The sequence below is a fragment of the Salvelinus namaycush genome, chromosome 29 (genome assembly GCF_016432855.1).
Source record: "Salvelinus namaycush isolate Seneca chromosome 29, SaNama_1.0, whole genome shotgun sequence".
NCBI lineage: Eukaryota > Metazoa > Chordata > Actinopteri > Salmoniformes > Salmonidae > Salvelinus > Salvelinus namaycush.
In genome coordinates this window covers 35,557,573-35,583,595 of record NC_052335.1, presented here as the reverse complement: position 1 = coordinate 35,583,595, position 26,023 = coordinate 35,557,573, and the positions used below count along the sequence as shown (strand labels likewise).

Genomic DNA, 26,023 nt, shown 5'->3' with positions numbered 1-26,023 from the left:
AGTGCGAGAGAGACAGTGCGAGAGAGACAGTGCGAGAGAGAGAGAGAGACAGTGCGAGAGAGAGAGAGAGACAGTGCGAGAGAGAGAGAGAGACAGTGCGAGAGAGAGAGAGAGACAGTGCGAGAGAGAGAGAGAGAGAGAGAGAGAGAGAGAGAGAGAGAGAGAGAGAGAGAGAGAGAGAGAGAGAGAGAGAGAGAGAGAGAGAGAGAGAGAGAGAACAAAGTATATGACAGTCCCTCTGTCTGAAAAGTGTTAAAATGCTTCCTTTTCTCCTCCCCATCCCCGGAGCCACCACAGATCCAACAACCAGACAGATAAAAGCAAGCTTTCTCCCATCAACACCGAGAGAGGGGAGGGTGTCTGTGTGTACTGTAGTGATGTGTCCTTACCCCCTGGTGTCTATGTGTACTGTAGTGATGTGTCCTTACCCCCTGGTGTCTATGTGTACTGTAGTGATGTGGCCTTACCCCCTGGTGTCTATGTGTACTGTAGTGATGTGTCCTTACCCCCTGGTGTCTATGTGTACTGTAGTGATGTGTCCTTACCCCCTGGTGTCTATGTGTACTGTAGTGATGTGGCCTTACCCCCTGGTGTCTATGTGTACTGTAGTGATGTGTCCTTACCCCCTGGTGTCTATGTGTACTGTAGTGATGTGTCCTTACCCCCTGGTGTCTATGTGTACTGTAGTGATGTGTCCTTACCCCCTGGTGTCTATGTGTACTGTAGGACGGTGTCCTTACCCCCTGGTGTCTGTGTGTACTGTAGTGATGTGTCCTTACACCCTGGTGTCTGTGTGTACTGTAGTGATGTGTCCTTACCCCCTGGTGTCTGTGTGTACTGTAGTGATGTGTCCTTACACTCTGGTGTCTGTGTGTACTGTAGGACTGTGTCCTTACCCCCTGGTGTCTGTGTGTACTGTAGTGATGTGTCCTTACACCCTGGTGTCTGTGTGTACTGTAGTGATGTGTCCTTACACCCTGGTGTCTGTGTGTACTGTAGCTCTGTGTCCTTACCCCCTGGTGTCTGTGTGTACTGTAGGACTGTGTCCTTACCCCCTGGTGTCTGTGTGTACTGTAGGACTGTGTCCTTACCCCCTGGTGTCTGTGTGTACTGTAGTGATGTGTCCTTACACCCTGGTGTCTGTGTGTACTGTAGTGATGTGTCCTTACCCCCTGGTGTCTGTGTGTACTGTAGCTCTGTGTCCTTACCCCCTGGTGTCTGTGTGTACTGTAGGACTGTGTCCTTACCCCCTGGTGTCTATGTGTACTGTAGCTCTGTGTCCTTACCCCCTGGTGTCTGTGTGTACTGTAGTGATGTGTCCTTACACCCTGGTGTCTGTGTGTACTGTAGGACTGTGTCCTTACACCCTGGTGTCTGTGTGTACTGTAGTGATGTGTCCTTACACCCTGGTGTCTGTGTGTACTGTAGTGATGTGTCCTTACACCCTGGTGTCTGTGTGTACTGTAGTGATGTGTCCTTACACTCTGGTGTCTGTGTGTACTGTAGTGATGTGTCCTTACACCCTGGTGTCTATGTACTGTAGTGATGTGTCCTTACACTCTGGTGTCTGTGTGTACTGTAGCGCTGTGTCCTTACCCCCTGGTGTCTGTGTGTACTGTAGAGCTGTGTCCTTACCCCCTGGTGTCTGTGTACTGTAGTGATGTGTCCTTACCCCCTGGTGTCTGTGTGTACTGTAGTGATGTGTCCTTACACCCTGTTCGTCCAGCTTCATCAGCTGCTCTGTGACTTTAGGTGTGTTGAGAGCCAGTCTGAGACAGTGGGCGTTCAGCTCTGGAACCAGGTAATCTAGCACCTCTTTGAGGGGTAGACCCCGCGCCAGGCCGTGCTTTGAGGTAGACGGTACTGCATCCTCCAGGATAGACCCACGCAGGGTGGTGAGCTAGAGGGAGGAAGAGGGGGAAAGGGGTATAGAAAGAGGAGGAGGAGGCGAGAAGAGAACAGAGAAGGAAGAGAAGAGAGACAGATTCATTATTAGATCAGCCAGAGGATGATGGAGGACTGTTCAGACCAATACCTATCCAATCTCGCTCCCTATTCCCTTTAAAGTGCACTACTTATGGAAAAAGGGTGCCGCTTAGACAGAGCCGCTTTCTTCCTCTCAACGCTTCACGGTCATCTGAGGTCAACAACAACGAGCGAATGAGAGAGCAAGAGAGAGAGACACCAGCGTGTGTGTGTGTGTGTGTGTGTGTGTGTGTGTGTGTGTGTGTGTGTGTGTGTGTGTGGCCTTGGCTTCTCCTCACTGTTCATTCGTTCACTTACAGTAGAGGCACTTAGGGCTAAAATGTACTTCCTGAGGGGAGAACACCTTCTAAGGCTGAAGAAAACTTCAGCGGGAGGACAGTATGAATAATAGAATGACAGAGACCTCGACTTTATATTTAACAGTAAACACACAGAGTCAAGTCCCCTGTGTGTGATTGTGTGTGTGTGTGTGTGTGTGTCACTGAGGAGGTACTGTACAGTGTCATTGGGTGTTGAAAGGCAGTGACATTTGCAGGATATTATGTTGTATAATAAAAATGTATTGCAGTGTACTGTAGCTTATAGTAGTTATTCTGACGTTCTGACTGAGACCTGTGGGTTAAATGAACTAACAGGGATGAACTTCAGCTGGTTGAGAGAACCCACACCAGCACTGGACTTAACCATTATCCTGTGACGCTGTCTCAACCCACACACACACCTTCCAATAGCAGCGAGCGGAGTGAAGAAGAGAAGAGGGGTGGAGAGAATAGGAAAGGAGAAGAGGGGGCGGTATACAGGGAGCAGCTATTAGACCATTACTGTGTCTGTTTCTATGACTGTCACCTAACTGGGTACTATAGCTGTAACCACCTATTACTGTAAACAGGTTCAATAGCTCTAACCACCTATTACTGTAAACAGGTACTATAGCTGTAACCACCCATTACTGTAAACCGATTCTATAGCTGTAACCACCTATTACTGTAAACAGATTCTATAGCTGTAACCACCTATTACGGTAAACAGATTCTATAGCTGTAACCACCTATTACTGTAAACAGATTCTATAACTGTAACCAGCTGAAGTTCATCCCTGTTGTTTCATTTAACCCACCTATTACTGTAAACCGGTTCTATAGCTATAACCACCTATTACTGTAAACCGGTTCTATAGCTATAACCACCTATTACTGTAAACCGGTTCTATAGCTGTAACCACCTAGAACTGTAAACAGGTTCTATAACTTTAACCACCTATTACTGTAAAGCGGTTCTATAGCTGTAACCACCTAGAACTGTAAACCGGTTCTATAGCTGTAACCACCTAGAACTGTAAACCGGTTCTATAGCTGTAACCACCTAGAACTGTAAACAGGTTCTATAGCTGTAACCACCTAGAACTGTAAACATGTTCTATAACTGTAACCACCTACTACTGTAAACAGGTTCTATAGCTGTAACCACCTAGAACTGTAAACCGGTTCTATGACTGTAACCACCTACTCCTGTAAACAGGTTCTATAGCTGTAACCACCTAGAACTGTAAACCGGTTCTATGACTGTAACCACCTACTCCTGTAAACAGGTTCTATAGCTGTAACCACCTAGAACTGTAAACCGGTTCTATGACTGTAACCACCTACTCCTGTAAACAGGTTCTATAACTGTAACCACCTAGAACTGTAAACAGGTTCTATAACTGTAACCACCTACTTCTGTAAACAGGTTCTATAACTGTAACCACCTAGAACTGTAAACAGGTTCTATAACTGTAACCACCTACTACTGTAAACCGGTTCTATAACTGTAACCAACTAGAACTGTAAACAGGTTCTATAACTAACCACCTACACCTGTAAACAGGTTCTATAGCTGTAACCACCTAGAACTGTAAACAGGTTCTATAACTGTAACCACCTACTCCTGTAAACAGGTTCTATAGCTGTAACCACCTACTCCTGTAAACAGGTTCTATAGCTGTAACCACCTATTACTGTAAACCGGTTCTATAACTGTAACCACCTAGAACTGTAAACAGGTTCTATAGCTGTAACCACCTAGAACTGTAAACAGGTTCTATAACTGTAACCACCTACTACTGTAAACAGGTTCTATAACTGTAACCACCTACTCCTGTAAACAGGTTCTATAACTGTAACCACCTACTCCTGTAAACAGGTTCTATAGCTGTAACCACCTAGAACTGTAAACAGGTTCTATAACTGTAACCACCTATTACTGTAAACAGGTTCTATAACTGTAACCACCTAGAACTGTAAACAGGTTCTATAGCTGTAACCACCTAGAACTGTAAACAGGTTCTATAACTGTAACCACCTACTCCTGTAAACAGGTTCTATAACTGTAACCACCTACTCCTGTAAACAGGTTCTATAGCTGTAACCACCTATTACTGTAAACCGGTTCTATAGCTGTAACCACCTATTACTGTAAACAGGTTCTATAACTGTAACCACCTACTACTGTAAACCGGTTCTATAGCTGTAACCACCTAGAACTGTAAACCTGTTCTATAGCTGTAACCACCTAGAACTGTAAACCGGTTCTATAGCTGTAACCACCTAGAACTGTAAACAGGTTCTATAGCTGTAACCACCTAGAACTGTAAACATGTTCTATAACTGTAACCACCTAGAACTGTAAACCGGTTCTATAACTGTAACCACCTACTCCTGTAAACAGGTTCTATAGCTGTAACCACCTAGAACTGTAAACCGGTTCTATGACTGTAACCACCTACTCCTGTAAACAGGTTCTATAGCTGTAACCACCTAGAACTGTAAACCGGTTCTATGACTGTAACCACCTACTCCTGTAAACAGGTTCTATAACTGTAACCACCTAGAACTGTAAACAGGTTCTATAACTGTAACCACCTACTCCTGTAAACAGGTTCTATAACTGTAACCACCTAGAACTGTAAACAGGTTCTATAACTAACCACCTACTCCTGTAAACAGGTTCTATAGCTGTAACCACCTAGAACTGTAAACAGGTTCTATAACTGTAACCACCTATTACTGTAAACAGGTTCTATAACTGTAACCACCTAGAACTGTAAACAGGTTCTATAACTGTAACCACCTACTCCTGTAAACAGGTTCTATAGCTGTAACCACCTACTCCTGTAAACAGGTTCTATAGCTGTAACCACCTATTACTGTAAACCGGTTCTATAGCTGTAACCACCTATTACTGTAAACAGGTTCTATAACTGTAACCACCTACTACTGTAAACAGGTTCTATAGCTGTAACCACCTAGAACTGTAAACCGGTTCTATAGCTGTAACGACCTAGAACTGTAAACCGGTTCTATAACTGTAACCACCTATTACTGTAAACCGGTTCTATAACTGTAAATTAGTTACACGACTGTAAGAGCATTGCTTACACTGACATTCTAATAATTGAAATGACTGGTTATGCTACTGCAGGGTCTGAGGAACTGGAGAGAGTGAGGGAGGTAGAGGGAAGGGTGGAGGGAGGTAGAGAGGAGGCTTTCGGGATGGATGACATCGTTGGCTATATAATATCAGGTTCTTAGGAACTGGAGAGAGTGAGAGAGGTAGAGGGAAGGGTGGAGGGAGGTAGAGTATGGAGGTAGAGGAGTAGACTGAAACGCTCACGCTTCGTAAACAACAGGTGTAGACTGAAACCCTTACGCTTCGTAAACAACAGGTGTAGACTGAAACGCTCATGCTTCGTAAACAACAGGTGTAGACTGAAACGCTCATGCTTCGTAAACAACAGGTGTAGACTGAAACGCTCATGCTTCGTAAACAACAGGTGTAGACTGAAACGCGAATAAAGAAAATCGAGAAATACTTTTAAAAAAGTAACAACCTTGAATAATAAATACACAATGAGTGACGTTAACTTGGCTATTTAGGTAACCGTACCACATCGATGTAAAGGGATACGAGGTAATTGAGGCAAATCCAGTGCCTTCAGGAAGTATTCATACCCCTTGACTTATTGCACATTATGTTGTGTTACAGCCTGAATTCAAAATGGATTAAAAATATTTATCTCACCCATTTACACCCAATAACCCATAATGACAAAGTGAAAACATGTTTTTAGAAATGTTTGGAAAATTCATTGAAAAATAAATACAGAAATAGCTAATTTACATAATTATTCAACCCTCTGAGTCAATTCATGTTAGTATCACCTTTTGGCATCGATTACAGCTGTAAATCATTCTGGGAGCTGAGTTGAGAGAATGCCAAGAGTGTGAAAAGCTGTCATCAAGGCAAAGGGTGGCTACTCTGAAGAATCTAAAATATATTTTGATCTGTTTAACACTTTTTTGATTACTACATGATTCCATTTGTGTTATTTGTAGAATATTTGTAGAATACAATGTAGAATAAAGAAAAACCCTTGAATGACTAGGTGTGTCCAAACTTTTGACTGGTACTGTATGTGTGATTTTGGGGGGATTTATAATGGACTATTATCATGCACCTGTATCGAAACCGGGTCAGGGGGGGAAAAGTACATGTTATTTGTGCTTTAAAATAGCTAACGGAGGACGATTTCACCGTGGTTCATTTTCATGCCAGCCAGGTAGACTATACTCCTATACTCGTCATAAATATAAACAATGTGCTTAATATTAGGAAAGTTGAGAAATAAATATAGGGGCCTAGCCTATAGAAAGCGGATGAGGTCCTCCTCTTTTTATTAGTGGCCATCACTCTGTTTTCTCCCGCAATTGCAAAGCCTATAGAAATGTTGCACAACAGGAGCTCATGGGCTCTCATGAAGTGTTTGATTAGATTTTCGATTACATTTGCATTGATGTCAGAGTGATTAGAGAGACAGAGTGCGGAGTACCAGGCAGTTAGCAAGTTTGGTAGGCTACTAATGACCAGCAGCAGCATCAGAGCTTGGAGAAGCCTAATTACCGTGACTAAACGGTCACATGGAACTTGACTGCCTTCATGACTAGTGACCGCCGGTGTGGCGGTAATATGGTCACCATAACAACCCTACTCCGGCCGACGCTTGGCATTCCGCATGGTGATCTTAGGCTGCTCGGCCATTTCATGAAGCTCCCGAAGAAGTTATTGTGCTACGTGTGGCTGAAATAGAATCCACTTATTTGAAGCGGTGTCCAAATAGTGTAATTCCATTTTGACATTATGGGGAATTGTGTGTAGGCCAATGACACAAAATCTAAATTGAATCAATGTTTAATTCATGCTATAACAACAAAATGTGGAATAAGTCAAGGGGTATGAATACTTTCTGAAGGCACTGTATGTACATACAGGTAGGGGTAGAGTAACTAGGCAACAGGATAGATAATAAAACAGTGGCAGCAGCGTATGTGATGAGTCAAAAGTTAGTGCAAAGTGGGTCAATGCAAAAAGTTGGTAGGGAGCTTGGCCCCAGTGATGTACTGGGCCATTCGCACTACCCTCTGCAGCGCCGTGCGGTCGGCATACCAGGCGGTGATGCAGCCAGTCAAGATGCTCTCAATGGTGCAGCTGTTGAACTTTGAGGATCTAAGGGCCCATGCCAAATCTTTTCAGCCTGCTGAAGGGGAAGAGGGGCTCCCGAGTGGCACAGTGGTCTAAGACACTGCATCTCAGTGCAAGAGGCGTCACTGTAGTACCTGGTTCGAATCCAGGCTGTATCATAAATGTGAAATAAAAATATAAGAGGTATTGTTGTGCCTTCCTCACGACTGTGTTGGTGTGTTTGGACCAAGATAATTCCTTAGTGATGTGGACACCGAGGAACTTGAAGCTCTCGACCAGCTCCACTACAGCCCCATCGATGTGGATGGTGGCGTGCCCGACCCTCTGTTTCCTGTAGTCCACGATCAACTCCTTTGTCTTTACGTTGAAGGAGAGGTTGTTGCCAGGTCTCTGACCTCCACCCTATAGGCTGTCTCATTGTAGTCCGTGATCAGGCCTACCACCATTGTGTCGGAGTCGTGATAAGCTTGGAGGGTATGGTGTTGAACGCTGAGCTGTAGTCAATGAATAGCATTCTCAGATAGGTGTCCTCTTGTCCAGGTGGGAAAGGGCAGTGTGGATCTGTTGGGGCGGTGAATTGGACTGTGTCCATGGTGTCTGGGATGATGATGTTGATGTGAGCCATTACCAGCCTTTCAAACCATTTCAGTTTTGAGTGCTACAGTTTTGAGTGCTACAGGGCGATAGTCATTTAGATAGGTTACCTTGGCGTTGTTGAGCACAGGGACTATGGTGGTCTGCTTGAAACACGTAGGTATTACAAACAGGGTCAGGGGGAGGTTGAAAATGTCAGTGAAGACACTTGCCACATGCTACAAGTACATGTCCTGGTAATCCGTCTGGCCCTGCGGCCTACGGAAAAGCTGGGATGAAGGGGGTCGTGGGAAATAAAGAGGAGGAGACGGAAAGGCAGAAGGGGATCAGGGTTAGAAGAGTGGGAGAGAAGGGAAGAAGAGCCATATATATCAGGGTTAGAAGAGTGGGCGAGAAGGGAAGAAGAGCCAAATATATCAGGGTTAGAAGAGTGGGAGACAAGGGAAGAAGAGCCAAATATATCAGGGTTAGAAGAGTGGGAGAGAAGGGAAAAAGAGAGAAGGGAAGCTATTTGTGTGAAACGTTTTTCAATTTTTAAATTCAAATCACTTCCTGAATTGACTGAGTTCAACTCAAATGAACCCCAACCCTGATAGATATCTATTTACCTCGCTGGTTCTGAAGATGACTCTGTAGTTATACTGCTGTCCATGCTCCTTGTGTTCCTCCAGCTTCTCTCTCCTCAAACTCACTGCTACTGGACCCAGAGTCTCATCCACACCCAGGTAGTTCCAATGCTCTGGATGAGAGAGGGAGCGAGAGAGAGGAGGGGACAATGTGAAAGAGGGAGAAGAGAGAAAGTCTGATTTTTTCCCCCAAGGCATACAGACATTCATATCTACTCTACCTTAGCAATGCATGAATTAGAGACCGCTATAATCTCACTTCTCAGGTAGAAGAAGTTCCTGTAGTAACAGTAGGCCCCCAGACCTGTCCTCTTCCTCCCTCCCTCAGATATACAGTTGAAGTCGGAAGTTTACATACACTTCGGGTGGAGTCATTAAAACTAGTTTTTCAACCACTCCACAAATTTCTTGTTAACAAGCTATAGTTTCGGCAAGTCGGTTAGGACATATACTTTGTGCATGACACAAGTCATTTTTCCAACAATTTTTTACATTTCACTTATATTCACTATCACAATTCCAGTGGGTCAGAAGTTTACATGCACTAAGTTGACTGTGCCTTTAAACAGCTTGGAAAATTCCAGAAAATGATGTCATGGCTTTAGAAGCTTCTGATAGGCTAATTGACATCATTTGAGTCAATTGGAGGTGTACCTGTGGATGTATTTCAATGCCTACCTTCAAACTCAGTGCCTCTTTGCTTGACATCATGGGAAAATCAAAAGAAATCAGCCAAGACCTCAGAAAATAAACTGTAGACCTCCACAAGTCTGGTTCATCCTTGGGAGCAATTTCCAAATGCCTGAAGGTACCACGTTCATCTGTATAAACAATAGTACGCAAGTATAAACACCATGAGACCAGGCAGCCGTCATACCGCTCAGGAAGGAGATGCGTTCTGTCTGCTAGAGATGAACGTACTTTGGTGCGAAAAGTGTAAACCAATCCCAGAACAACAGCAAAGGACCTTGTGAAGATGCTGGAGGAAACAGGTACAAAGTATCTATATCCACAGTAAAACGAGTCCTATATCGACATAACCTGAAAGGCCACTCTGCAAGGAAGAAGCCACTGCTGCAAAACCGCCATAAAAAAGCCAGACTACGGTCTGCAACTGCACATGGGGACAAAACTATGTGGATATATTGAAGCAACATCTCAAGACATCATTCAGGAAGTTAAAGCTTGGTCGCAAATGGGTATTCCAAATGGACAATGACCTAAAGCATACTTCCAAAGTTGTGGCAAAATGACTTAAGGACAACAAAGTCAAGGTATTGGAGTGGCCATCACAAAGCCCTGACCTCAATCCTATAGAACATTTGTGGGCAGAACTGAAAAAGTGTGTGCGAGCAGGAGGAATGGGCCAAAATTCACCCAACTTATTGTGGGAAGCTTGTGGAAGGCTACCCGAAAAGTTTGACCCAAGTTAAACAATTTAAAGGCAATGCTACCAAATACTAATTGAGTGTATGTAAACTTCTGACCCACTGGGAATGTGATGAAAGAAATAAAAGCTGAAATAAATAATTCTCTCTACTATTATTCTGACATTTCACATTCTTACAATAAAGTGGTGATCCTAACTGACCTAAAACAGGGAATTTTTACTGGGATTAAATGTCAGGAATTGTGAAAAACTGAGTTTAAATGTGTTTGGCTAAGGTGAATGTAAACTGTCAACTTCAACTGTAAGTATTTCCTGTGGTAGTGGTAGTAGTAGTGGTAGTGGTAGTGGTAGTGGTAGTGGTAGTGGTAGTAGTGGTAGTAGTAATAGTAGGCCCCCAGACCTCTCCCTTCCTCCCTCTCACCTCTCAGATAGAAGTATTTCCTGTAGTAATAAGACCCCAGGTCGCAGTGCTCCACAGATCGTTTGGCCCTATCAGCATGCTGTCCCTGTCCGTCTTTAGGGGCCTCCAGCACGGACACACCGGCGTTGGTGAAGTGTGGGAGAGAGGTCTCCAGGGGCCCCTCCTCTGAACCACTTCCCCCAACAGACCCACTGGAGCTGCCCCCACTGCCTATACTACCCTGCTGAGAAGGGGGAAAAGGAGTAACATTAGTATGGAGGTATTGAGGGGGATGGAGTAACGTAACGTTAGTATGGGGGTATTGAGGGGGATGGAGTAACATTAGTATGGAGGTATTGAGGGGGATGGAGTAACATTAGTATGGAGGTATTGGGGGGGTGGAGTAACGTAACGTTAGTATGGAGGTATTGAGGGGGATGGAGTAACATTAGTACGGAGGTATTGAGGGGGATGGAGTAACATTAGTACGGAGGTATTGAGGGGGACGGAGTAACATTAGTACGGAGGTATTGAGGGGGATGGAGTAACATTAGTACGGAGGTCTTGAGGGGGATGGAGTAACGTAACATTAGTACGGAGGTATTAAGGGGGATGGAGTACCGTTAGTACGGAGGTATTGAGGGGGATGGAGTAACGTTAGTACGGAGGTATTGAGGGGGATGGAGTAACGTTAGTATGGATGTATTGAGGGGGATGGAGTAACATTAGTACGGAGGTATTGAGGGGGACGGAGTAACATTAGTACGGAGGTATTGAGGGGGACGGAGTAACATTAGTACGGAGGTATTGAGGGGGACGGAGTAACATTAGTACGGAGGTCTTGAGGGGGATGGAGTAACGTAACATTAGTACGGAGGTATTAAGGGGGATGGAGTACCGTTAGTACGGAGGTATTGAGGGGGATGGAGTAACGTTAGTACGGAGGTATTGAGGGGGATGGAGTAACGTTAGTATGGATGTATTGAGGGGGATGGAGTAACATTAGTACGGAGGTATTGAGGGGGATGGAGTACCGTTAGTACGGAGGTATTGAGGGGGATGGAGTAACGTTAGTACGGAGGTATTGAGGGGGATGGAGTAACGTTAGTATGGATGTATTGAGGGGGATGGAGTAACATTAGTACGGAGGTATTGAGGGGGATGGAGTAACATTAGTACGGAGGTATTGAGGGGGACGGAGTAACATTAGTACGGAGGTATTGAGGGGGACGGAGTAACATTAGTACGGAGGTCTTGAGGGGGATGGAGTAACGTAACATTAGTACGGAGGTATTAAGGGGGATGGAGTACCGTTAGTACGGAGGTATTGAGGGGGATGGAGTAACGTTAGTACGGAGGTATTGAGGGGGATGGAGTAACGTTAGTATGGATGTATTGAGGGGGATGGAGTAACATTAGTATGGAGGTATTGAGGGGGATGGAGTAACGTTAGTATGGATGTATTGAGGGGGATGGAGTAACGTTAGTACGGATGTATTGAGGGGGATGGAGTAACGTTAGTACGGATGTATTGAGGAGGATGGAGTAACGTTAGTACGGAGGTATTGAGGGGGATGGAGTAACGTTAGTACGGAGGTATTGAGGGGGATGGAGTAACGTTAGTACGGAGGTATTGAGGGGGATGGAGTAACGTTAGTACGGAGGTATTGAGGGGGATGGAGTAACGTTAGTACGGAGGTATTGAGGGGGATGGAGTAACGTTAGTACGGAGGTATTGAGGGGGATGGAGTAACGTTAGTACGGAGGTATTGAGGGGGATGGAGTAACATTAGTATGGAGGTATTGAGGGGGATGGAGTAACATTAGTATGGAGGTATTGAGGGGGATGGAGTAACGTTAGTATGGAGGTATTGAGGGGGATGGAGTAACGTTAGTATGGAGGTATTGAGGGGGATGGAGTAACGTTAGTATGGATGTATTGAGGGGGATGGAGTAACATTAGTATGGAGGTATTGAGGGGGATGGAGTAACGTTAGTATGGAGGTATTGAGGGGGATGGAGTAACGTTAGTATGGAGGTATTGAGGGGGATGGAGTAACGTTAGTATGGAGGTATTGAGGGGGATGGAGTAACGTTAGTATGGAGGTATTGAGGGGGGTGGAGTAACGTTAGTATGGAGGTATTGAGGGGGATGGAGTAACGTTAGTATGGAGGTATTGAGGGGGATGGAGTAACGTTAGTATGGAGGTATTGAGGGGGATGGAGTAACGTTAGTATGGAGGTATTGAGGGGGATGGAGTAACGTTAGTATGGAGGTATTGAGGGGGATGGAGTAACGTTAGTATGGAGGTATTGAGGGGGATGGAGTAACGTTAGTATGGAGGTATTGAGGGGGATGGAGTAACGTTAGTATGGAGGTATTGAGGGGGATGGAGTAACGTTAGTATGGAGGTATTGAGGGGGATGGAGTAACATTAGTATGGAGGTATTGAGGGGGATGGAGTAACATTAGTATGGAGGTATTGAGGGGGATGGAGTAACATTAGTATGGAGGTATTGAGGGGGATGGAGTAACATTAGTATGGAGGTATTGAGGGGGATGGAGTAACGTAACGTTAGTATGGAGGTATTGAGGGGGTGGAGTAACGTTAGTATGGAGGTATTGAGGGGGATGGAGTAACATTAGTATGGAGGTATTGAGGGGGATGGAGTAACGTTAGTATGGAGGTATTGAGGGGGATGGAGTAACGTTAGTACGGATGTATTGAGGGGGATGGAGTAACGTAACATTAGTACGGATGTATTGAGGAGGATGGAGTAACGTTAGTATGGAGGTATTGAGGGGGATGGAGTAACGTTAGTATGGAGGTATTGAGGGGGATGGAGTAACATTAGTATGGAGGTATTGAGGGGGATGGAGTAACATTAGTATGGAGGTATTGAGGGGGATGGAGTAACATTAGTATGGAGGTATTGAGGGGGATGGAGTAACATTAGTATGGAGGTATTGAGGGGGATGGAGTAACGTTAGTATGGAGGTATTGAGGGGGATGGAGTAACGTTAGTATGGAGGTATTGAGGGGGATGGAGTAACGTTAGTATGGATGTATTGAGGGGGATGGAGTAACATTAGTATGGAGGTATTGAGGGGGATGGAGTAACGTTAGTATGGAGGTATTGAGGGGGATGGAGTAACGTTAGTATGGAGGTATTGAGGGGGATGGAGTAACGTTAGTATGGAGGTATTGAGGGGGATGGAGTAACGTTAGTATGGAGGTATTGAGGGGGGTGGAGTAACGTTAGTATGGAGGTATTGAGGGGGATGGAGTAACGTTAGTATGGAGGTATTGAGGGGGATGGAGTAACGTTAGTATGGAGGTATTGAGGGGGATGGAGTAACGTTAGTATGGAGGTATTGAGGGGGATGGAGTAACGTTAGTATGGAGGTATTGAGGGGGATGGAGTAACGTTAGTATGGAGGTATTGAGGGGGATGGAGTAACGTTAGTATGGAGGTATTGAGGGGGATGGAGTAACGTTAGTATGGAGGTATTGAGGGGGATGGAGTAACGTTAGTATGGAGGTATTGAGGGGGATGGAGTAACATTAGTATGGAGGTATTGAGGGGGATGGAGTAACATTAGTATGGAGGTATTGAGGGGGATGGAGTAACATTAGTATGGAGGTATTGAGGGGGATGGAGTAACATTAGTATGGAGGTATTGAGGGGGATGGAGTAACGTAACGTTAGTATGGAGGTATTGAGGGGGTGGAGTAACGTTAGTATGGAGGTATTGAGGGGGATGGAGTAACATTAGTATGGAGGTATTGAGGGGGATGGAGTAACGTTAGTATGGAGGTATTGAGGGGGATGGAGTAACGTTAGTACGGATGTATTGAGGGGGATGGAGTAACGTAACATTAGTACGGATGTATTGAGGAGGATGGAGTAACGTTAGTATGGAGGTATTGAGGGGGATGGAGTAACGTTAGTATGGAGGTATTGAGGGGGATGGAGTAACATTAGTATGGAGGTATTGAGGGGGATGGAGTAACATTAGTATGGAGGTATTGAGGGGGATGGAGTAACATTAGTATGGAGGTATTGAGGGGGATGGAGTAACATTAGTATGGAGGTATTGAGGGGGATGGAGTAACATTAGTATGGAGGTATTGAGGGGGATGGAGTAACGTTAGTATGGAGGTATTGAGGGGGATGGAGTAACGTTAGTATGGAGGTATTGAGGGGGATGGAGTAACGTTAGTATGGAGGTATTGGGGGGGGTGGAGTAACGTAACGTTAGTATGGAGGTATTGAGGGGGATGGAGTAACATTAGTACGGAGGTATTGAGGGGGATGGAGTAACATTAGTACGGAGGTATTGAGGGGGATGGAGTAACATTAGTACGGAGGTATTGAGGGGGATGGAGTAACATTAGTACGGAGGTATTGAGGGGGATGGAGTAACATTAGTACGGAGGTATTGAGGGGGGTGGAGTAACATTAGTACGGAGGTATTGAGGGGATGGAGTACCATTAGTATGGAGGTATTGAGGGGGATGGAGTAACGTTAGTATGGAGGTATTGAGGGGGATGGAGTAACGTTAGTATGGAGGTATTGAGGGGGATGGAGTAACGTAACGTTAGTATGGAGGTATTGAGGGGGATGGAGTAACATTAGTATGGAGGTATTGAGGGGGATGGAGTAACATTAGTATGGAGGTATTGAGGGGGATGGAGTAACATTAGTATGGAGGTATTGAGGGGGATGGAGTAACATTAGTATGGAGGTATTGAGGGGGATGGAGTAACGTTAGTATGGAGGTATTGAGGGGGATGGAGTAACATTAGTACGGAGGTATTGAGGGGGATGGAGTAACATTAGTACGGAGGTATTGAGGGGGATGGAGTAACATTAGTACGGAGGTATTGAGGGGGATGGAGTAACATTAGTACGGAGGTATTGAGGGGGATGGAGTAACATTAGTACGGAGGTATTGAGGGGGATGGAGTAACATTAGTACGGAGGTATTGAGGGGGATGGAGTAACATTAGTACGGAGGTATTGAGGGGGGTGGAGTAACATTAGTACGGAGGTATTGAGGGGATGGAGTACCATTAGTATGGAGGTATTGAGGGGGATGGAGTAACGTTAGTATGGAGGTATTGAGGGGGATGGAGTAACGTTAGTATGGAGGTATTGAGGGGGATGGAGTAACGTAACGTTAGTATGGAGGTATTGAGGGGGATGGAGTAACATTAGTATGGAGGTATTGAGGGGGATGGAGTAACGTTAGTATGGAGGTATTGAGGGGGATGGAGTAACATTAGTATGGAGGTATTGAGGGGGATGGAGTAACATTAGTATGGAGGTATTAAGGGGGATGGAGTAACATTAGTATGGAGGTATTAAGGGGGATGGAGTAACATTAGTATGGAGGTATTAAGGGGGATGGAGTAACATTAGTATGGAGGTATTGAGGGGGATGGAGTAACGTTAGTATGGAGGTATTGAGGGGGATGGAGTAACGTTAGTATGGAGGTATTGAGGGGGATGGAGTAACATTAGTATGGAGGTATTGAGGGGGATGGAGTAACATTAGTATGGAGGTATTGAGGGGGATGGAGTAACGTTAGTATGGAGGTATTGAGGGGGATGGAGTAACATTAGTATGGAGGTATTGAGGGGGATGGAGTAACGTTAGTATGGAGGTATTGAGGGGGATGGAGTAACATTAGTATGGAGGTATTGAGGGGGATGGAGTAACATTAGTATGGAGGTATTGAGGGGGATGGAGTAACATTAGTATGGAGGTATTGAGGGGGATGGAGTAACATTAGTATGGAGGTATTGAGGGGGATGGAGTAACGTAACGTTAGTATGGAGGTATTGAGAGGGGTGGAGTAACGTTAGTATGGAGGTATTGAGGGGGATGGAGTAACATTAGTATGGAGGTATTGAGGGGGATGGAGTAACGTTAGTATGGAGGTATTGAGGGGGATGGAGTAACGTTAGTATGGATGTATTGAGGGGGATGGAGTAACGTAACATTAGTACGGAGGTATTAAGGGGGATGGAGTAACGTTAGTACGGATGTATTGAGGAGGATGGAGTAACGTTAGTACGGAGGTATTGAGGGGGATGGAGTAACGTTAGTACGGAGGTATTGAGGGGGATGGAGTAACATTAGTACGGAGGTATTGAGGGGGGTGGAGTAACATTAGTACGGAGGTATTGAGGGGATGGAGTACCATTAGTACGGAGGTATTGAGGGGGATGGAGTAACGTTAGTATGGAGGTATTGAGGGGGATGGAGTAACATTAGTATGGATGTATTGAGGGGGATGGAGTAACATTAGTATGGAGGTATTGAGGGGGTGGAGTAACGTAACGTTAGTATGGAGGTATTGAGGGGGATGGAGTAACATTAGTACGGAGGTATTGAGGGGGAAAAGGAGTAACATTAGTATGGATGTATTGAGGGGGATGGAGTTTTTTATTTTTTTATTTTTTTATTTATCCGTTATTTTACCAGGTAAGTTGACTGAGAACACGTTCTCATTTGCAGCAACGACCTGGGGAATAGTTACAGGGGAGAGGAGGGGGATGAATGAGCCAATTGTAACATTAGTAACATTAGTATGGAGGTATTGAGGGGGTGGAGTAACGTAACATTAGTATGGAGATATTGAGGGGGATGGAGTAACATTAGTATGGAGGTATTGAGGGGGTGGAGTAACGTAACGTTAGTATGGAGGTATTGAGGGGGATGGAGTAACATTAGTATGGAGGTATTGAGGGGGATGGAGTAACATTAGTATGGAGGTATTGAGGGGGATGGAGTAACGTTAGTATGGAGGTATTGAGGGGGATGGAGTAACGTTAGTATGGAGGTATTGAGGGGGATGGAGTAACATTAGTATGGAGGTATTGAGGGGGATGGAGTAACATTAGTATGGAGGTATTGAGGGGGGTGGAGTAACATTAGTACGGAGGTATTGAGGGGGATGGAGTAACATTAGTATGGAGGTATTGAGGGGGTGGAGTAACGTAACGTTAGTATGGAGGTATTGAGGGGGATGGAGTAACATTAGTACGGAGGTATTGAGGGGGATGGAGTAACATTAGTACGGAGGTATTGAGGGGGATGGAGTAACATTAGTACGGAGGTATTGAGGGGGGTGGAGTAACATTAGTACGGAGGTATTGAGGGGGGTGGAGTAACATTAGTACGGAGGTATTGAGGGGGGTGGAGTAACATTAGTACGGAGGTATTGAGGGGATGGAGTACCATTAGTATGGAGGTATTGAGGGGGATGGAGTAACGTTAGTATGGAGGTATTGAGGGGGATGGAGTAACATTAGTATGGAGGTATTGAGGGGGATGGAGTAACATTAGTATGGAGGTATTGAGGGGGATGGAGTAACATTAGTATGGAGGTATTGAGGGGGATGGAGTAACATTAGTATGGAGGTATTGAGGGGGATGGAGTAACGTAACGTTAGTATGGAGGTATTGAGGGGGATGGAGTAACGTTAGTATGGAGGTATTGAGGGGGATGGAGTAACATTATTATGAAGGTATTGAGGGGGATGGAGTAACATTAGTATGGAGGTATTGAGGGGGATGGAGTAACATTAGTATGGAGGTATTGAGGGGGATGGAGTAACGTAACATTAGTATGGAGGTATTAAGGGGGATGGAGTAACATTAGTATGGAGGTATTGAGGGGGATGGAGTAACATTAGTATGGAGGTATTGAGGGGGATGGAGTAACGTTAGTATGGAGGTATTGAGGGGGATGGAGTAACGTTAGTATGGAGGTATTGAGGGGGATGGAGTAACATTAGTATGGAGGTATTGAGGGGGATGGAGTAACATTAGTATGGAGGTATTGAGGGGGATGGAGTAACGTTAGTATGGAGGTATTGAGGGGGAAGGAGTAACATTAGTATGGAGGTATTGAGGGGGATGGAGTAACGTTAGTATGGAGGTATTGAGGGGGATGGAGTAACATTAGTATGGAGGTATTGAGGGGGATGGAGTAACGTAACATTAGTATGGAGGTATTGAGGGGGATGGAGTAACATTAGTATGGAGGTATTGAGGGGGATGGAGTAACGTTAGTATGGAGGTATTGAGGAGGATGGAGTAACGTTAGTATGGAGGTATTGAGGGGGATGGAGTAACATTAGTATGGAGGTATTGAGGGGGAAAGGTGTGTTTTTATGACATGTTTGAAAGATGAACTGTCTGATAAAGTAGTGTCTTAGTTCAATATCAATATTGAACATATCAATATTCAAAATAGGTAATGGAAATGTGTAAGGGTAGAGCGCGAGTCAGTCTGCATGTGTGTGAGTGAGTGTATACATTCATTGGCCAGTTTATTAGGTAAACACATCTAGTACTGGGTTGGACCTCTCTTTTCCCTCCAGAACAGCCTGAATTCTTTGGGCCGTGGAAACTTTGCTCAAATGATATAAATTGACCTAAGGTTTTCCAGGAAAATATTCCCCACACCATTACACCGCTGCAAGCAGCCTGTACTGTTGACCCCAGGCAGGATGGGGCCATGGACTCACTCTGTCATCAGCATGATGCAACAGGAACTGGGATTCGTCGGACAAGGCAATGTTTTTCCAGTCCTCAATTGTCCAGTGTTGATGATCACGTGCCCAATGGAGCCGCTTCATCTTGTTTTTAGCTGATAGGAGTGGAACCCAGGTGTGGTCGTCTGCTGCAATTAGCCCATCTGTGACGAGGACCGACGAGTTGTACGTTCTAAGCTGCCATTCTGCACACCACTGCTGTCCTGCGCCGTTATTTGTCTGCTTGTTTCCCACCTGTTAGCTCGCACGATTCTTGCCATTCTCCTTCGACCTCTCTCATCAACAAACTGTTTACACCCACAGGCCTGCCGCTGACTGGATGTTTTTGGTTTGTTGCACCATTTCTCTGTAAACCCAAGACATTGCTGGGCGTGAAAAGCCCGGGAGACCGGACGTTTCTGAGATACTGGAACTGGCATACCTGCCGCCGACAATCATAGCATTCTCAAAGTCACTTAGGTCACTCGTTTTTCTAACACTCAATGGAACAGTAACTGAATGTCTCGATGCCTGTCTGCCTGCTTTATATAGCAAGCCACAGCCACATGACTCACTGTCTGTAGGAGCGAACCATTTTTGTGAATGGGGTGGTGTACCTAATAAACTGGCCACAGTGTATAGTGTATATATTATGCATGTATGTGTGTGTAGTAGGGTTGTAATGATGTTAGTATGGCGACTCCAGGCAGTAAGGAAGGAAAGGAAAGAAAATATGAAGGGGCCTTCATGTCTTGAGGAAAACCGTCATAAATGTCGGACACATCAACCTTATGTTATCACCCAGTTACCACCCAGACACCACCCCGTCGTCACCCCGTCGCCACCCAGACACAATTGTTTACTTTGCATGCAACAGCACAACATATTTGACATAAAGTACGTTTTTTTGAAGGACCATATCGTTTAGTCGGCTATCTGTGCGTTTGTCAAGGAAAAACTGGTGGTATGACAACACTAGGTGTGTAGTGTGTGTGTCTTGTTGTATGTATTTGTGTGTTTAGTGTGTGTGTGTGTGTGTGTGTATGTATAACGTGTCCTCCTACCCGTTTAGAGAGGCCAATGTTCCTCTCTCCCTCTCCTCCCAGTTCATTCCTGAAACAAGGGCAGTTCAGCACCAGATCGTTGCTCTTCTCATCACCAGGGTCTAGGGCAGGGTTAGTGGTGTGAGTCCCACCCTGTCCCGTGCCCCCCTCCTTCCCACTCAGCTCTTCCTGGGACCCGCACGGAGACCCGCCCCCGCCGCATACCCCACTCTGATTAGACGAGAGCGAGGAAGTGGCGGAGGCCGAGGCGGCGGCCGCAGCGGAGGCGCCCGTGGTGGTGTTCTTGCGTTTCCCGCCGGACTGTCGACCCTGGATAGCCTCGTTGAGGTCGAAGAGGATACTCTGCACGTCAAAGTGGGCAAAGCCTTTCTGACAAGACCAGGGTTTTGGAAGGGGGCCGATGACATCCTCCCGCCCCCCATCCTCCACGTCAGACCCAGCCCGGGACGAGTCACCCTCGGCCTTGACGCTGCGGAGCTTCCTGAAGATGGACTCCCCTCCAGTCTCCGACTGGAATCAGATAAGATCATGACTTTATTATCCCCATAGGGAAATGTTGTTTAAAATCACTGTGCATATATTAAAAACATTAAACAATGTATGGATAAAAACTATTATTGATGAAATGTAATATTGGTGTAATGTAGACTCATAATACATTTTAAAAAACGTATTAAGCATAGACATGACAATTGTGACCCATTTCAAGAAGCTAGGCAGTCTAGCAGGAGAAGCGTTAAAACATTTTAATTTACTTTTTATCAAAATGTGTTTTGTTTTTTTGTCAGAAATGTCTTCTGGAATGGGAACTTTCAAGTGCATTAATAACAAACGTGCATGCCATCTTTAAATACGAATAAAATTGTTAAAAATTACGAGTCTAGTTGGTTTAGCCACGGAAAAATACAGGAACCTTTCTCGCTAGCGCTGATTGGTTAAGATAATGGATGGGCTGGAAATGTTGAGAGATGAGTTCTGATTGGTCTGCCATGTAGCAGGCTTCTGTCTATAACATGAGCTGCTCAGTCTGTGTAGATCATCCTTGCTACCGCGGCTTTTATTTTTTAAGATATCATGAAGAAGTGAAAAAGTGTTGCTACTGCTCTCAACATTGCCGCCCTGAAGTTAACAGGCACTATAGACAAAGATCAGTGGGAAAAAGTTGTGATGGACTACTTTCTGGAGGACGATGAAAAGGAATCAGACAGTGAGGAAATTCCTGATTTAGGCAAAAATATTTTCATTGAACCAGACATTGTAGACTTCTGATGACAGTGATGGGGAAGAAATGTGATCAACAGTGTTGTTGTCACAGAATAAGTTGACTGAGATTTGAAATCAGTGGAATGCCTGGTGGAAGCAGAGAGATGATTGCCAAATGTGGAGAGTCAAAAACACAACACAGAAGGTTGTTTTATAAACACCTGTCTCTGGATTACATCTTTAAACTAGGGGCAACCATGGCATCCACGACCGAGAGGGTAAAGCATTCATCCATGTAAACGGATAAGAGTCTAGCTACATTTTCAGATATTATACGGTTCTAATTTAGTCAGAAAGTCATTTTCATTTCAAGTTTAAGGATACGGTTAGCTACCTAGCTAACATTGAACCTAGTTGGTTAGCTGTAGCTACCTGCAGATTCATGCAGGGTGCATGGTAGTATGAGTTGGGATTATGGTTCCTTGTTTAGCTAGCTAGCTACGTCAAACACTATGCAAGTAACAATTTCACTGTACCGTTTACACCTTCTGTATCATGTGTATGTGACATATAAACTCTTGATTTTGTTTTATGTAACGTGAAGAACATGATCTGCACCAAAGTCAGATTAGGATATAGGCCAAGGACTAGATAGTGTATTTTTACTACTGCTTTCACCACTTTTAGTCTTAATCTTTGGTTGTTTACTACACCACCTTACTCACTCTGTTTATCACATGGCCTCATGTGAATCTTTAAAGAGATAGGTGGGGCAAAAGTTTAAGAGGGTGTGAATGATGTTGAATAGGTGTAGACAAAAATATCTCTCCAGTAGGTGTACCAAAAAACTCAAGGGCCATTTTCTTAAATGTGGGATTACAAATGTATCAATTTACAAAGCTGAATTACTTTCCCATTGTTCCTCAACTGCAGTGTATGATATACAATTTTCTAGTTCTGAGTCTCTACTTTTATCCAATGTAAAAAACACAATTTCAAATGTTGCTACATAGAACCGAATCGAGGTGGTGGGTCAGAATAACAGACAAGATAAATACAAATCATTCAATAGCTGGCTAATGTTTTTGTTTAAATAATGCATCTGGACACAAACCTATCTTTTTGTTTAATATGGTTGCTGGTTCCTGATCTTCTGAGAACACCGTTTGAGGAGTCACCTGAAGTTTGAGAGGAATGGGAGATGCAGTAGAGGAATGCAGTGTTGAGGCAGAGGGTTCGTAATGAGCACGACTGATTACTACTCTGAACTGTGAGTGGTGAGCTTTCTGGCGACCAGAGCTGATGAGGCATCACACAAGTCAGTGCCATACATTGTGAAGCAGAAGTCCAGTAGTTACGCAACTCAGGCTGGTTCCAAGATCAAGCTGTTGTTCCTCTCCATCTTTGAAGGATTCATGCATTCAAAGACTTGGCCACTATTGGTTGACCTAGCTAGCTATAGCTAGGCTACTCATGATAATGTATTGGTTGACCTAGCTAGCTATAGCTAGGCTACTCATGATGTATTGGTTGACCTAGCTAACTATAGCTAGGCTACTCATGATGTATTGGTTGACCTAGCTAGCTATTGCTAGGCTACTCATGAATATGTATTGGTTGACCTAGCTAGCTATTAGCTAGGCTACTCATGATAATGTATTGGTTGACCTAGCTAGCTATAGCTAGGCTACTCATGATGATGTATTGGTTGACCTAGCTAGCTATAAGCTAGGCTACTCATAATGTGTTGGTTGACATAGCTAGCTATTGCTAGGCTACTCATGATGTGTTGGTTGACATAGCTAGCTATTGCTAGGCTACTCATGATGTGTTGGTTGACCTAGCTAGCTATTGCTAGGCTACTCATGATGATGATGTATTGGTTGACCTAGCTAGCTATAGCTAGGCTACTCATGATGATGTATTGGTTGACCTAGCTAGCTATAGCTAGGCTACTCATGATGATGTATTGGTTGACCTAGCTAGCTATAGCTAGGCTACTCGTGATGATGTATTGGTTGATCCAGCTAGCTATAGCTAGGCTACTCACGATGATGTATTGGTTGACCTAGCTAGCTATAGCTAGGCTACTCACATGATGATGTATTGGTTGACCTAGCTAGCTATAGCTAGGCTACTCATGATGATTTATTGGTTGACCTAGCTATAGCTAGGCTACTCATGATGATGCTGTATCGGTTGACCTAGCTAGCTATTGCTAGGCTACTCATGATGATGTATTGGTTGACCTAGCTAGCTATAGCTAGGCTACTCATGATGATGTATTAGTTAACCTAGCTAGCTATAGCTAGGCTACTCATGATAATGTATTGGTTGACCTAGCTAACTATAGCTAGGCTACTCATGATAATGTATTGGTTGACCTAGCTAACTATAGCTAGGCTACTCATGATAATGTATTGGTTGACCTAGCTAACTATAGCTAGGCTACTCATGATGATGTATTGGTTGACCTAGCCAGCTATAGCTAGGCTACTCATGATGATGTATTGGTTGACGTAGCTAACTATAGCTAGGCTACTCATGATGATGTATTGGTTGACCTAGCCAGCTATAGCTAGGCTACTCATGATGATGTATTGGTTGACGTAGCTAACTATAGCTAGGCTACTCATGATGTATTGGTTGACATAGCCAACTATAGCTAGGCTACTCATTATGTATTGGTTGACATAGCCAACTATAGCTAGGCTAATCATTATGTATTGGTTGACATAGCCAACTATAGCTAGGCTACTCATGATGATGTATTGGTTGTTTTTTGCTTTTGAAGCACAACAGGGCTATAGAAGTTTAATAAATCATCATTATTATTATTAATGAGGTAGTAAAAAGTACAGTTCATGTGCTCTACCTTGGACCTCCTCTTCAGGTGTTTCTCTCTTTCCTTCAGGCGACTGGCGGGGCTACCTCTGGTAGGACCCAGGGGTCCATCAGGTAGATCCAGGGCAGCCTGTTTGTGCGGGGCCACCGTCAGCAGCTCACCAAGTCTGTCCGGCGCCGGGCTGCGTTGATCAGGAGCCTCCTGGGACGTATAGCCCTTGAATGAATGAAGTTTATTTGACACATTTAAAATACATACAATAAGTGTATTCAACACTTATGCATCATCCTCTGGAATTCTTCGTAAATTGTTTTGTGTTCTTTTTTAACTATACTAATTGTTTTACATCAATCAATAAAATACCTTGAGCATATCGAAGAAGCTCTCCCCTGAGCCTGCATGTTTGTCTATGGAAGAGGTGCTGCCGTACTCTCGATGCATGGGCGTCCAGCCAGAGAAGGACCAGCCCTCGCCCCCGTCACCCTCTAACTCAGAGATAGTGATGTCACTGTTGGATCGCTGGCGGATACGCCTCATGCCTTTACGCGGCGAGCCCTGGTAGCCGTCTGGCGACAGGTAGCGGTTGTCTTTGCTGTGATGTCTGCTGTGGTGCATCTTGCTCTTCAGGGTGTTGTGGATGTTCCGGAGCATCGACGAGTCCTGAGGGCTGATCAGGTGGCCCAGTTTAGCTGACATGCTGCTATGGGCCGTGGTCGCCGAGCCTGAACCCGAGCTCCGTTCTCTTTCTCCGCTCCCGGCCGACCCGCGTTCCCCGGCCGACCCGCGTTCCCCGGCCGACCCGCGTTCCCCGGCCGACCCGCGTTCCCCGGCCGACCCGCCTGACCCACATTCTCCGCCACCTGATGACATGGTGGAACTCGGGGAGTCCGTATCTACGGTGATGTGCCACACCCCGCCTGTTCCATCCCGTTTGGGGGGCCAGTCCGCCACACGGGCCCTGACCCCCATCTTGGGAACCCCCGGGGTGGAGGAGGAAGAGGAGCCGGATGAGGAAGAGGAGGTGAGGTGGGTGCTCTCGGAGCGAGGTGGGGGGGCGCCACCATTGGGGAGGCGCAGGCGACGGGTGTAGAATTCATCAGAGGCAGGTACCGAGCCGCCCACCGAACGCTCCGTCTGAGACCGCTTCAGACTGGTCATGGTGGGGTAAGGTTAGGGGGTAAGGTGGGGTAAGGGAGAGCTCAGCAGTAGAGATGGAGCATTATGCCCAGGGAGAGGAGAGGATAGAGAGCCTCACAGAGCATGGGTGGCTGGGAGGACTGGAGGAGGGAGAGAGAAAGGGAGGGCAGACAGAAGGTTGTTGCTAGTGTTGCTCCTCCTCAGGTCTGTATGCTGCTTCGGTCTCTGGTGAACTCTGCAGGAGAGAGAGGAAGAGGAGAGAGGGGGAGAGAGAGGAAGAAGAGAAGAAGAGGAGAGAGGAAGAGAAGAAAAGAGGAAGAGGAGAGAAAGAGGAGAGAGGAAGAGGAGAGAGGAGGAGAAAGAGGAAGAAAGAGAGGAAGAGGGTTAGATGTTGGGTTAGGCGTCCATGTCAGAGAGGCCTTTGACATGGCTATAACAACTGAAGCTGTTTTTAATCAAGCAGAAGAAACACATAGCTCAGACTCTCACTCTTCACGAACTGGCTGATGACGCGGCAGTTGGCAGCGTGGTAGGCACAGCTTTTCCCATTAATCAATCATAAAATGAAGGATTAGCTGATAACTGCGAAACAAAACATTCTGGATAATATAGAGAACCTTGAATTATTTATTGATCAGCATTTTGATAGGCTCGAAAAAAGAATCAGATAAATCGAAGCGAACAAGAGAGGACATCTCCTCGAGCGA

General features: G+C 45.2%; 1 protein-coding gene across 1 annotated transcript in view; it reads right to left on the bottom strand.

The window, feature by feature from the left end:
• The window catches only part of LOC120024270 (signal-induced proliferation-associated 1-like protein 1), a 32,310-nt gene extending 6,767 nt beyond the window's left edge, over positions 1–25,543 (bottom strand). The window contains exons 1-6 of the mRNA XM_038968466.1: positions 24,543–25,543; positions 24,210–24,395; positions 20,132–20,641; positions 10,535–10,757; positions 8,706–8,836; positions 1,712–1,900 (exon numbers count right to left, since the gene is read on the bottom strand). Coding sequence (XP_038824394.1) covers positions 1,712–1,900; positions 8,706–8,836; positions 10,535–10,757; positions 20,132–20,641; positions 24,210–24,395; positions 24,543–25,337 — 2,034 coding nt within the window. The 5' untranslated portion in view covers positions 25,338–25,543. The remainder of the gene's footprint in view (positions 1–1,711; positions 1,901–8,705; positions 8,837–10,534; positions 10,758–20,131; positions 20,642–24,209; positions 24,396–24,542) is intronic.
• Between the last annotated feature and the right edge of the window lie 480 nt (positions 25,544–26,023).